This window comes from Drosophila virilis, unplaced genomic scaffold (assembly GCF_030788295.1).
Source record: "Drosophila virilis strain 15010-1051.87 unplaced genomic scaffold, Dvir_AGI_RSII-ME tig00001170, whole genome shotgun sequence".
Taxonomy (NCBI): Eukaryota; Metazoa; Arthropoda; class Insecta; order Diptera; family Drosophilidae; genus Drosophila; species Drosophila virilis.
Window position 1 is genome coordinate 3,091,423 of NW_027212828.1, and position 14,458 is coordinate 3,105,880.

Consider the following 14,458-nt stretch of genomic DNA (forward strand, 5'->3'; position numbering starts at 1 on the left):
TGACGAAAAAAGGTTGAGTGGGAAGAACCGTTAGATTGACGACGCCAAATATTTACGCGAACGCGAGCTTCAACCATGGCATTCAACTCGTCAACATCATTTTGTAATTTGCTGCCAATTTCATCGAAATTTAGCTCCTATAACGAGTTATGCGCGGCATTAAAGTCAGACTTAGTTTAAACAATTGGCAATAGGCGCAATTCTTAGTCAACGGAACAAGAGCTGTTAATTTTATCCTCATATAATTCATTTTAAATACACTTGGCTCGCTCTAACAATGCATTCGCCTTGCGCTTAAGAAAATATATCCTCATTTGTGTTCTCGCCTTGCATCATTTTTTCACAAGCACGAAATCAGAGCATCGAACTGAGCACACAACATGCGACGAATTGTGCAGCTGCTTATGTACTAGCGTATGTATGTATATAAGCGGAGCCGGCGAATGACCGCGCAAGGGGAAAAGCGCGAAAGTCAACTAGCAGCGTTTATGTATTTGCGAATATTTGGAAGCTGTTAATTGTCAGCTCACACAGGCGGCTTGCACTTACCTAATTATAACAAGTTACGATGTCCCCGGGGCCTCCAAAGAAATAAGTAAATATTTGGCCTTTTTACAACGACACGTAAAATTCAGTTTAATTTATTGAATTTACAAGGTTACAAGGCTACAAGGTTAAGTTACAAGGTTATTTGGCTGTGGTTCAGAAATAGTTCTTCGCTTCGGCTCGATCAACAATGAACTTACCTGATAAAAGGGAATATGCAGGTTTTTAGAAGCTGCGAAAAGTGCAAGAGAGGCTTGCCAACCGTCTTCATAATAAACAACTAGACAAAGATTGCGACCTCTTATGTTTACATGAATGTTTGCTTATGCTGATTTGATGCAGAATCCAACATACTCCTCCGGTTGGAAGCCTGACTATCAACTGTATCCTTAAGGGGCAGCAAACACAGCTTGTTTACGGCTTTTCCGATGATTCCAGCCGTGGTCTTCAGATCAGCTACACGATTTACTCCATCCTTTCCAGAAATCAAGTTAATAACCCTACCAAGCGGCCACCGCATAGGAGGCCGATTTTCGTATTTAACGAGCACAATGTCGTTGATGCACAACGGTTCTGTTTAAGTGCTCAATTTAGCTCACTGTTGTATTAAGGTGAGGTACTCTTCACGCCATCGAGCCCAGAACACCTGTTGTAGCTGCGTCACAGGCTGCCAACCATCCAAACGGTCGTACTTTAATTTGGTCAAGTCCACCAAGCAGTAGATGAGCAGGATTCAGGACATCTAGATCTGCTGGCTTCTCTGAAAGCGAGAGTAATGGACGTGAGTTAACAATAGCTGTGATTTGGCAAACAAGACTAGGAAGCTCTTCAAAGGTAAGTAAAGAGCGGCCGATAGAGCGATAGAAATGGCGCTTGGCCAACTTCACTGCCGTCTCCCATAGTCCACCAAAGTGCTGAGAACGGGGGGGATAAATTTCCACTCGATCTCATCGGGGAGGCAGAACAGCCGAACCGCTTCCATTTGGGGATCGCCAAGCAAGAACCGTTTCAAATCAACCATCTCATTTTTCGATCCAACGAAGTTATTTGCGTTGTCGGACCAAATTTTCACAGAGTCGACGAAAATAGACATCGTTCTGAAGCACCTCACACAACTACTGACTGCTCTAGAGACTGTTTTCAATCCACCAATCGGCCAATATTTAAATCGAAGTTTAACTAGGAGTGCACGGGGACCAGTGTGTAGATACCAATCATGAAACTGAACGATGATAGCTGTATAATGGGATGTTGCGCATCATAGCCCAAAGGCAATGGACCCAAGGGTTTTTGTGTGCTCGCTTCCCAGAGATAAATTTGCTTGTGGAAAATTAATGATTAGTACTCTTTTCGTCAAATCAATGGTTGGAGTTTCAGGCAAACAGGACGCCGGCCAATTTACGCGATCATCTATCTATAAAACTAGATCTCCGATTGGGCTAGGATATCGGACACTGCGCCACGGGCCTTGGTGATATCGCTTCCATCGTTGAACTTCAAGTACTGTTCTCTATCTTCATAAGCTACTCCATTGAGAACTTCTTGGTGACTGGAACACCACTTTCGAAGCTTGAAGTTTCCACGAGACAATATTCCGGCCGTTTGAAGAACGCTCATCAACAGCTGGTGCATTGCGCACACGGACTGAAATAATGCTGATTTAGTCCCGTACCTTACTGTATCTAATTTAAAGATTTCGATGTCCTTCTGAGGCGAGTCCCTCCACTGGATGCACTGGAAGTAACTATCAGGCGAAGTCACTCGTACACAGCGATACATTTTGCAAATGTCAGCTGTCAGAGCAACAGGATATGTGCGGAAGCGAATCAGAATGTGAAACCACTTAGGTTGAATGATTGGTCCCGCCATCAGTACATCATTAAGACAATATCCAGTATCAGTAGTCTCTGAGTCATCAAACACAATACGAAACGTGGTTGTGGTGCTGTCTTCCTTCAAGACGCTATGATGTGGGAGGAAGTATTTACAACAGCTACTTAACTCTTGACTAACTAGCGACATGTGATTTAGATCAAGAAACTTTTTGATGAATGGCGAATACTGCTCCTTCAGAAGCGAATTCCAACTTAATTTTTCGCTCAAAGCTGATAAATCAACGATAAGCCTGGCCATAAGACTTTCCTAGAAGCTGTCCACTCCGCTTCAGAGGCAACCGCACTGAATACTCGCCGGATGGTAATCGGGAGAAGTTATTGGCAAAATGCTGCTCGCACTCCGACTCTTCTTTGGTGGCCATTACTGTAGGCTCTTCCAAGCATTCAACTTCCCAAAAACGTCCAACCAACACATCTGGACGGAAGTCCAACCAAAGACAATATAATCACTAAGATGTGTAACGCCATACAACAAAATGCTACTATGCAGCTTGATTTTTTGAAAATTGAGAACGAAAACGAAATCTGTAGCATTGCGCTCTCACAGCCGAGAGAACGAAAAAGCTAGAAATAGAATTTGGTCTCAGCTTCGGCTCTGTGACGGCCGTGCAAGCAATTATGTTTGTATGCGTGTGAATATACATACATAACAGCATATTTGAATGAGTTGTTATCCACTGCTCTGGCAAAGTCTCTGGCTGGCAAAGAAACAATTTTCTTTGTTTTTTAGCGCAGATCACGACCTACCCAAAATTTCTGTTGATATATGAATGCAATTTGTGTACTAAGGTTGGCTCAGTAAAAAAAATTTGTATTTTTAAGTCGATGCAAATATGTAATTTTTTATATTTGAAATTATTAATTAAATTATTATTTTTTCAAAGATACATTTACACGAGGAGACCATTATAATTATAATGGGATCATAACTAAATATGACCTTCGGGTATTTTCTGCGGAGCCAACCTCAGTACACCAAATGCAATCATATATCATCACAAATTTGGGATAGGTCATGATCTGCGCTAGAAAACTAACAAAATTAATTTCTTGCCAGCTAAAGCCAGAGCAGTGAATAACAACACATACATACATACTTTAAAGTTCTTGTGCATGTATAATTCACGCATACAACCAAAGGTGCACGCACGCTATTGGCTGAGACAAGAACTGTTTTCGAGCATACACTGTCCAAAAAGAAAAGTGAAATCAATCTATGTGTGCTATTTTCTTAACATAGTTAAAAAAATTATAAAAGTTCTTAAATTTTCCTGTAAAATTCTTTGTTAATATCTAGGGTAATATATCATTTAAATAAAGTATGCATTTCATGAATAAAGCACAAGCACTTTGCGTCAATCGTAAGTTCTAAACTTTTTCGCTCAATGTACTTCGAAAACGAAGCGACGCAAAGCAGCATCGACCAGCTTTGCTGAACGGAGGCTGGCGACTTACTTCGTAGCTCGTGTCAGCATCAGCAAGCCGCGACTTCGGCATTCGTTCGTCTGGTCTTTGGAGAACGAACAACCAGTCGGCAGGCATGCCGTACGAAGACTCAAAGGCCAGATGAAAGGCCAGGCTAGAAATTTTGCGTCGCATTCAAATGTATGGGCGTTACTCATCTTAGTGTTTATATTGTCTTTGGTCCAACTGACTTACTTCGCTCTCAGGAGTGAGGCAGACAGCAAACAACGAGGTACTGTGCGGTCTCTTAAACCGGTCACGACCCAAACCAAGAGGAGTTTTCTGTAGAAAAGGTAAACCTGGCAAAAGCACAATTTTCTTAACAGACAAAAGCTCATAGAAGACACTCGCTCCAATTAAGAGGTCCACTCGCTGTGGTTTGTTCAACGCAGGATCAGCCAACCTTATGTTCTAGGAAATTTGCCAGTCTGATGTATCGATGACGAAGCTGGGCTGACTATCAGCAATTGTTGTAGTCCCAAGAGCATCAAAGGTGGCTGAATAATCTGAGTCGTGACTTCATGTGAACCCTAACAGCTGATCCTTCATTAGATACGCTTGTGTCTCCGAGACCCATAACAACTGTCGACGACCAGGTTTTCCTTAACTGAAGTCTCTAGGCGAAATAGGATGTGACCATGTGCAACTTCGAGCAGTTAAAACAAAGGGCCAATTTCTTGACTACCTTATGCCGAAGGTATGGAGACAAGTTTCCAATTTTACTACATGTGTATCTACACCCGATGCCAGATGACCAGACGCATCACAAAAATTGCATCCATTTCGGTTAGTCTCAGCTACAAGCACTTTTTTGCTGTCGTTAGTGCTATGGTTGGATTTGTCCACCTGATAGTTGGTTATATGGAATGACATAGCATTTTGCCCGTTCTCCAGCCTTTGACTACGCCTTTCCAGAAATGTGAAGAACACAACGGCTGTCGGAATTTTGTCAATGCCTGCGGCTTCCTCCCATTTGGTCTGAGTCTGGGTGACCAACCTTTATAGCAGCGTGTGCACTATTATGCATTCTGAAATTTGCTCCAAACTGCCCAAAGTCTCTAAGGCACGCATACGCGAATTGTCCTTGTCCGACAACTCGCGCACTTTTGAAGCCGACTCCGATTCTCCCCTCTTGAGCCCAAGAATCTCATTGATGTGTCCCTGGAAAACAAGACGCTTGTTAGTAAATCTTATATTAAGGATATCCAAAGATACACGATATTTGGCACCGGAAAACTCCAAAGATCAAACCGAATCCACCGCAGGGCCAGACAAACATGAGCGAAAATTCTGTAACCTTTCAATATTACACAGCTCGGTATCGTTGTCGATAACTGACTCAAACATCGCGATGATGTCCGAATATTCGGAATAGCCACCGGAAAACGTTGGGAATTTGAGCTCGGGCAGGCGCGTTCAGTTAGCCAAGATCATGGTTTGGTTTAGCTAGATGACGAAGGGTTGAGCGGGGAGGGCCGTTAGATTGACGACGCTGAATATTTACGTGAACGCGAGCTTCAACTATGGCAATCAACTCGTCAATATCATCGCGTAATTTGCTGCCAATTTTATCGAAATTTAGCTCTTATAACGAGTTATGCGCGGCATTAAAGGCAGACTTACTTTGAACAATTGGCAATAGGCGCACTTCTTAGTCGACGGGACAAGAGCTGATAATTTTATCCTCATATAATTCATTTTTAATACACTTGGCTCGCTCGAACAATGCATCCGCCTTGCGCTTAAGAAAAGATACCCTGTTTGCCTGCATATCATTTCGGTTCTCGCCTTGCATCATTTTTTCACAAGCACAAAATCAGAGCATCAAACTGAGCATACAACATGCGACGAATTGTGCAGCTGCTTATGTACTATCGTATGTATGTATATACACTTCCGGACGGAAGTCCAACTGACTTACTTCACTCTTAGGAGTGAGGCCGGCAGCAAACAACGAGGTACTGTGCGGTCTCTTAAGCCGGTCACGACCCAAACCAAGAGGAGTTTTCTGTAGAAAAGGTAAACCTGGCAAAAGCACAATTTTCTTAACAGACAAAAGCTCATAGAAGAGACTCGCTCCAATTAAGAGGTCCACTCGCTGTGGTTTGTTCAACGCAGGATCAGCCAACCTTATGTTCTAGGGAATTTACCAGTCTGATGTTTCGATGACGAAGCTGGGCTGACTATCGGCAATTGTTGGAGTCCCAAGAGCATCAAAGGTGGCTGAATAATCTGAGTCGTGACTTCATGTGAAGCCTAACAGCTGATCCTTCATTAGATACGCTTGTGTCTCCGAGACCCATAACAACTGTCGACGACCAGGTTTTCCTTAACTGAAGTCTCTGGGCGAAATAGGATGTGACCATGTGCAGCTTCGAGCAGTTAAAACAAAGGTCCAATTTCTTGACTACCTTATGCCGAAGGGATGGAGACAAGTTTCCGAATTTATTACATGTGTATCTACACCCGATGCCAGATGACCAGACGCATCACAAAAATTGCATCCATTTTGGTTAGTCTCAGCTACAAGCACTCTTTTGCTGTCGTTAGTGCTATGGTTGGATTTGTCCACCTGATAGTTGGTTATATGGGATGACATAGCATTTTGCCCGTTCTCCAGCCTTTGACTACGCCTTTCCAGAAATGTGAAGAACACAACGGCTGTCGGAATTTTGTCAATGCCTGCGGCTTTCTCCCATTTGGTCTGAGTCTGGGTGACCAACCTTTATAGCAGCGTGTGCACTATTATGCATTCTGAGCTTTGCTCCAAACTGCCCAAAGTCTATAAGGTACGCATATGCGAATTGTCTCTGTCCGAGAACTCGCGTAGTTTTGAAGCCGACTCCATATCTCCCCTCTTAAGACCAAGAATCTCATTGATGTGTGCCTGGAAAACAAGACGCTTGTTAGTAAATCTTATATTAAGGATATCCAAAGATACACGATATTTGGCACCGGAAAACTCCAAAGATCAAACCGAATCCACCGCAGGGCCAGACAAACATGAGCGAAAATTCTGCAACCTTTCAATATTAGACAGCTCCGTATCATTGTCGATAACTGACTCAAACATCGCGATGATGTCCGAACATTCTGAAAGCCACAGGAAAACGTTGGGAATTTGAGCTCGGGCAAGCGCGTTCTGTGGGCCAAGATCATGGTTTGGTTTAGCAAGACGAAGAAGGGTTGAGTGGGGAGGGCCGTTAGATTGACGACGTTGAATATTTACGCGAACGCGACCTTCAACTATGGCAATCAACTCGTCAATATCATCGCGTAATTTGCTGCCAATTATATCGAAATTTAGCTCCTATAACGAGTTATACGCGGCATTAAAGGCAGACTTAATTTGAACAATTGGCAATAGGCGCACGTCTTAGTCGACGGGACAAGAGCTGTTAATTTTGTCCTCGTATAATTCATTTTAAATACACTTGGCTCGCTCGAACAATGGATCCGCCTTGCGCTTAAGAAAAGATACCCTGTTTGCCTGCATATCATTTGTGTTCTCGCCTTGCATCATTTTTTCACAAGCACAAAATCAGAGCATCAAACTGAGCATACAACATGCGACGAATTGTGCAGCTGCTTATGTATGTATATAAGCTGAGCCGGCGAATGAGTGCGCAAGGGGAAAAGCGCGAAAGTCAACTACCGTCGTTTATGTATTTGCGAATATTTGGAAGCTGTAAATTGTCAGCTCACACAGGCGGTTTGCAATTACCTAATTATAACAAGTTACAATGAATGTTTTACTTAAATGAATGTTTTACTATAATATATTCACTACAATGTTAAATCTCGCCGGGGCCTCCAAAAAAAATGAGTAACTATTTGGCTTTTTTACAACAACACGTATAATTCTGTTAATTTTATCGAATTTATATAAGTTACAAAGGTTTCTGGCTGTGGTTCAGAAATAGTTCTTCGCTTCGGCTCGATCAACAATGATTTTAAGAAGCTGCGACAAGTGCAATAGAGGCTTGCCAACCTTCTTCATAAGAAACAGCTGTTTCACTTGACTAAGACTACGACCTCTTACGTTTACATGAATGCAGATTCCAACAGTAGGGTTCAAGCTCGTAACTGACCGCATTACTTGCTGACGACGACTACAAGGTTTAATTCTGACTGTAGATGTTGGCAAGCTTTCCCATTCTATAAGCTTGTTGATATTACGGCTGTATCATCTGTGTATGTTGCATTAATTGTGTAATTACAAACTGGCATGTCAGCCGTGAAATGGGTGTACAAGGCAGGCCCTAAAACGTTTCCTTGCGGAACACGTGCATTTTAGGAAAGCAATGGCGACGATTCACTTTTTTGCTGCACGCAGAAGCATAGTTTACCCAAATACAACTTAAATAAATAGTTTGGTGTAGGTTGCCACTTCTATATTTTATATAATATACCGCTGTGCCAAACGCTATAAAATGCTTTTTGAACGTGAAGATATGCTGCAGTACAATATTTTTTGTTTTCAAAAGCTGATGTGATTTCATTTTTTACTCTGTGACACTGCTCAAGGTTTCCGTGGCCTCTTCTAAATTCGAACCGATGTTCAGGAATAATGACAAGTTTTTCAAAAGTTGGCAACATTCTATTTAAAAGTATTTTTTCAAATACTTTAAAAAAGGTTAACAGTAGGCTAATAGGACTGTGCGACGAAAGCTTATTTTCAGGTTTGTTTGGCTTTAGAGTCATAATTATCTTTGCGATTTCTTATTGGCTCGGAAAGTGGTATAGTCTGAGTATTGAATTGAATATAAACGTTAGGAAGCCAATGCATTTTGGAGGAACATTTTTTATAAATTACCCTTCGATGTTGTCAGAGCCTGGATCTTTTTTATTGTTTATCCTGTTACCAGTTCCTCGAACCTAATGTGACAAATTGGTATGCTTATTTGACGGGTTGAGTCAATAAACCATTCTTCTTACCTTTCGATTAGGAATATCATTTGTTCTATCATCAATATCATTGGTCCGAAATACCAAGTGAAAGTCCTCTTCAAATGCTTCAGCTTGCTCGTTACCTACACCATTCACCATTACTTTTACGAAGAGAGAGAGACTAATTTTTCAAATCAGACAATTTCTTGAGACCAGATGCTGCTTGATTATACAATCTTTTGTCAGCGAGGTATCAGATTGCCATAGATTCTGCAAATTTCTTTTATTTCGTACTTCTCGCCGGATTTCAGTTAAAATATAGTGCTGGCTAGCCCAAAACAGTGAACGGCGAATAGCATGTAGGGCGCTTGTGATTAAACTGTTAAAATGTGTGTGCCAACGAGCGAATATATATGGTTTGGCTTTTCTGTATCGACATCAATTAACTTGCATTTAACCTTACAAAACAACAAGTGAGATTTAAGTACATGTGATTTTTTGTTCAATGGTAAACAAATAATCTCTTTCACTAAAGAGCTCAATCGTTTATATTTTAGTATTGAATTGCATTATCTTGCTATCAAACAAAGGCTTTTCTTTGTATAAACAATCAAATATATTTGATCAGTTTTAAATATTTAAAGTATACATAAGCTTAAGATTTATATCGAGGGTAGGATTTCATGTTCACAAAAAGATTGAGTCACTTTCATTATTTACATTTATATACATATATTAAAGATATTGTTTGTGTTATAAATTTGCTCAAAACATTATTATATTTTAAGTGAGAAAACCATGCTTAAAAACTGTTCATAGTGGATTGTGATGACACCATCCATGTCGGTATCATGTTGCCGGAAGGCTGTAGTTAACGTCTGTAATTGGATCAATTATTATCGTTATTAGATTCGAATTTCATATATTCCTATAACGATTTCTAATAATGTGCGATTTACATGAATATGTGTATATGCAAATAAAAAATTGAAGCATACCGTTAGTAAAAACAAGAGGGTTCTCTAGTTAGGAGGGAGGGCACGACTAGGGGATACCCTGAATATTCTTCTATCAACTACATATGCAACTCGCGGTCTGTGCTTGCTTGCCTTAGAATTAATAATAACAAATTTAAGCAAGTAAGAGGTTCTAGTCGGGAGCTTCCGACAAGGGAATACCCTAGACCCTCTTATTCCAACACCAAATGCAGTTCGCATAACGCGCGGTGAGGTAGCGATAGGTATAAAATGAAAGATTTTTATAAATATATAATCGAGAAGTATCATATAAAGTTTGGTGACGCTAGCTCTTTATATTTACCCAATTTGCTCAAAAAACAGGATGTCGGTATCGATTTTTATCAATTATTTGGAAACTAAGTAAGTTATCGATTATCGAATGCAAACTCGATCTGCGCAGGCACTAGGAGGTCCTACAGCTAATTTCTAGTCTATGGCTCTTTTAGGTTCTGATATCATTGCGTTCATACATACAGACAGACGGACAGACGGACATGGCTAGATCGACTCGGCTATTGATGGTGATCAAGATTATATATACTTTATGGGGTTGGAGATTTCTCCTTTTATGCGTTACACATTTCACGACAAAATTATAATACCCTCTGCAAAAGTATAAAAAGATTTTAAGGCATTATTGGTGATCTTAAATTAATACATATTTACAACAGTATGACTAATAAGCCTGGGACAGAAAAATGGTGGTTGTTAACAATTTCAAATTTCATAATCACAACTGTTTTAAAGTAATCTTTGTTGTATCGCGACAAAATATTTGCTTAATACTTAACTTATTCATTGTGTTAGATACAATAAAATGAGAATAATAAATTAGGTACTCACATAGAGGACAATACAACATTGAATAAAATCGTCGAAAAGAATAGTTCCCCGGCCAAACCGGTCGAATTTCCGAAGTAAAATTTCAATGAGATGGTCAGACAAACGATAACCAAAAGAAGTCAGTGCGGTTTTAAGTTCTTGCTTATCAATGTTTCCAGAATTATCACGATCAAACGAACGAAAACAATTTTGCCAATCAGTTACATATTTCCACAGCGCTCCAAAATCCTGAAATGACACAGTTCCTCTATTTTCCCGATCAAACATCCCAATCATAAGTCGGACTGTTTCCGGGTTGAAAGCAGACCACGTGCCATTAGAAAGGGCCACTTGTAGCTCATCTGCCGATATATGCCCGCTTCTGTCTTTATCAACCCTATAATTGCAAGAAATATTATAAATACATTTAATACAGTTTGACGTTATACTTGTTTGTACATAAAAGACACATTCATGTATACTCAAGCATATATACATATGTACATATATGTACAGCTTTCAGCACATGAACGAATACGAGTACATATGATATAAACATATCAGCTTATACCTTTGAAATACGTCCCAAAGAAACGTTTGATCTGGCATTCCACTTTGTTGGTATGACATATTTTGTAAATTAGATAAACAATATTAAAAGCCTTTTAGCAATTTTACGAATACTCCCTCGAGCCTTAAATAGATACTAAGAATTCAATAGTCAGGTATGAGTCACAACTAGTATAAGTCGTAGGGTTCAGCGATATTTATTCAACCAGTTACAAGTATCTAGAATTTAAAAGTAACTAGTTACTGCTATCACACCTTTCAAAAGTAACAGCGACAAATCCTATGACATGCACGCATAGTGGATCAATGTTGAGGGCGAAATTTGTATATATTTGTCATGCCCCCTCTCAGCCCACCGCAAAATAATTAGCCGGACATTATATCTTATAATTATCGTCAATTAATCTTATTTTTTACTACATTATCTTCGTCATACGGTTATGGACAGTTAATATCAATCTCTAAAATTTCAGAGTACATTTCTTAACAACATCAAACTGAACAGACGACGAATGTACGGACAGTTCGCCAGTCGCCACAAAAAGCAGGAAAGTAAATAATTATAAATAATTGTACCAATGGTAACAAGGTACACACACATATATAACTATAACTGAGTATGTTACGATAATCAGTCGTGTAACGGGTATGTGATAAGCCAAATCGCTTGGTAGCCTATCCTTCGTGATAGCGCCGGTGATAAGTGTACCGAAGGGCATGGCTGACATGCGCCGCTAAGCCGAAAGCGAGCCCGGGTGGTAGGCCTCTCTAGCTCGAGAGCTTCTTGGACGGTCTGAAGTCTTGAGCGTGCATCCTTTCTTTGTCGGAACCGTTGGTCGTTTATTTCTATTTGTAGTACATATCGGATTGGCCGGCTAGAAACTTTTTCTCGAGTAATTTTGTTGTCGACTGTACATTTGGGCACCAACATCATTAGACACACGCATACATAGGTCACCGTTACTGCCCATATGCACAGCTGCATTTTTGGATCAACCGCCCAAATGAAGGTCAAGGGCATTGCCAAGGGCATACGATCCGCTCTCCTTCTAATCTCTTTAGCAGCGAATCGGGTGGCAAATCGCAATCGCCCTTTTCCATTAACCGTTAACCTGGCGCCGTGGATCGCAAACCGGACGTGCCACTCTTTATTTTATTGGTTGCCACTATGTGCCCAATACTCTGCCCACAGGATAAAAAGAAATCGGCGTGGTCGATTATACCGAGCGCAATCAACTACGTGAAAAATCGATGCTGCCGATAATGCCAAAAGCAGCATGACCGCTCAGATTATTGTAACGGCAAGTACACGACCATTACATTGAATCTCCGTACGAATATTTTATATCGGTCTACCCAGCCGGTTAATAAGAATGCCCAAGGTATGCCACACCCATCCTGAGATGTCAGCATCGGGACCGCTGCCGCCAGCGTCTCTGTAGGAGTTTCATTCGAAAACCGAAGTCCCTCTGGCGTCCTTGCCGTCAAACCCCTTGTCCCACTGTTTGAACTTTAGGTCCGCGCATCGAATTCATTAGCACCCGCTTCTGGCAGATATTCACCCGCTGAGTCTGACAACTCCCGGTGAACCTTGGATGCCTATTCCTTTCGGCGTCACTGGCGTGGAAACGTTCCGCGCTGTAGCCCTTCGTTATTCGGGATTGGGCTTGATTCCGGGTCCGGCGCGATGCACGGTCTGGAAATCTTTGAAGATTCATTGGCGTTCCCCTTAGATCATCTGCAGGTCGTGGAGGTTCCCAATCGGATCCCTGTTCCTCAGCTATGAATGACTTCTTACCTCAAGGCACTAACCTAACTTTTAATGAAACCAATGTGTGTTAATCTTACCTCATATCTCTACCAAAATCCCTATCCAAGACCACAAGATCTTACCTTCAATAATAAATAAGGCAATAAATAAAAACCGGCTACCAAAATAACTCACAATTAATTTAATATTTTTAATACATTTTCATACAAGTACTTCGAGACAAAATCCTAACGCAGGCTAACTAATCTACGCATAATCTAGATAATGGACAACATTAAAGCTTTCATCAAATGCTCAGTTCGTCAGTTTGACTGGGAGGAATGCCAAGGAATGCTACCTTGAAGTCTATTCGGTTTCTGTCACACTTCTAGACACATCAGAAGCATGCAGCATGACAGATGCGGTGCACGATCAAATCTATATCGTCCTGGGTCAGTTGGTTCTGAAGCTCATATAAATACGACCAGCACTCACCAAACGTAAACACAGAGTGAGACAAAACTAAATAGTTTAATAGCGTTACAACATCAAACTGAACAACCGACCTGCTAGTCGCCGCAAGAAGACGCAAAGCAGACAATTATAAAGTAATCGTTGCACCGATGGGAACAAGGTACCCACAAAATTATACCTATAACTGTATGCTACGATAATCAGTCGTTATGTCGGTATGTGATGTACCGAACCGCTTAAATTTACCTTACCCTACCTACAGAGCTCAGTGAGGGCGTTAATGGGCGATAGAAAAGACAAGTGTGAGTGTGTAAGTATAAAATATAACACTTTTATATATATAATAAGCATATGCAATAAAATTTGGATTGTTCACTCCCTGTTTGTACTTTAGGAAGTGATTCCTATGTGAAACTAGGCGTTAGTAATAATATAATTACCCATCATCTAATTAGCCCTCTTTCAGGAAGCTCGATCCTGTGTCTGCGTCTGATTTTGCTTATTACACAGGGTGAGGTTCGAGAGCTTCTTGGACAGCATGAAGTCATGAGCGTGGATCCTTTCGTTGCAGAAACCGTTGGTCGTTCTTTTATTTATTATCTTATCTATTATTTGTCCGTTTCGTGTCGCAAGCAGGTTTAAAGCTTTGAAATTTGTATGCCTCGTCAAAATGTTTTAATTTAAGTTTCATTATCAAACAACAACAAAATTCTTCGTTATTTTTGTTATAGTTCATATCAGCTTGGTTGGCCAGTTGACAACTTTTGCTCGAGTACTTTTGTACGCAGCCGACATGAAAAAGGAAAAAAAGCACGGCATGCCCGCCATTGACCGCTAACAAATATTTTAACTTCTCGACTGTACATTTTGGCAGTAACATCATTCGACGCACGCATACATAGAAAGGTGCGAATTGGGTGGCAAATCGCAATCACCATTTTCCGTTCCCCCTTGGCGCTTGGATCGCAAGCCGGTTGCTTCTATGTGCCCGATAATTTGTCCATAGGACAAAAAGATATCGGCGTGGC

The 14,458-nt window shown here is 40.8% G+C and overlaps 2 protein-coding genes across 2 annotated transcripts; both read right to left on the reverse strand.

Moving 5' to 3' along the window:
- Window positions 1–1,968: 1,968 nt before the first annotated feature.
- LOC138911518 (uncharacterized) lies at window positions 1,969–2,803 on the reverse strand. Its single transcript, XM_070210838.1, has 2 exons — window positions 2,704–2,803; window positions 1,969–2,651 (listed from the first exon to the last, which is right to left on the reverse strand). The coding sequence occupies exons 1-2, from the start codon at window positions 2,801–2,803 to the stop codon at window positions 1,969–1,971; spliced, it is 783 nt and encodes a 260-aa protein (XP_070066939.1).
- Window positions 2,804–9,387: 6,584 nt separating this feature from the next.
- On the reverse strand, window positions 9,388–11,368 carry Alg-2 (Apoptosis-linked gene-2). Its single transcript, XM_015169323.3, has 3 exons — window positions 11,208–11,368; window positions 10,658–11,033; window positions 9,388–9,673 (listed from the first exon to the last, which is right to left on the reverse strand). Exons 1-3 carry the CDS (start codon window positions 11,264–11,266, stop codon window positions 9,572–9,574), a joined length of 537 nt encoding a protein of 178 aa, XP_015024809.1. The 5' UTR covers window positions 11,267–11,368; the 3' UTR covers window positions 9,388–9,571.
- Between the last annotated feature and the right edge of the window lie 3,090 nt (window positions 11,369–14,458).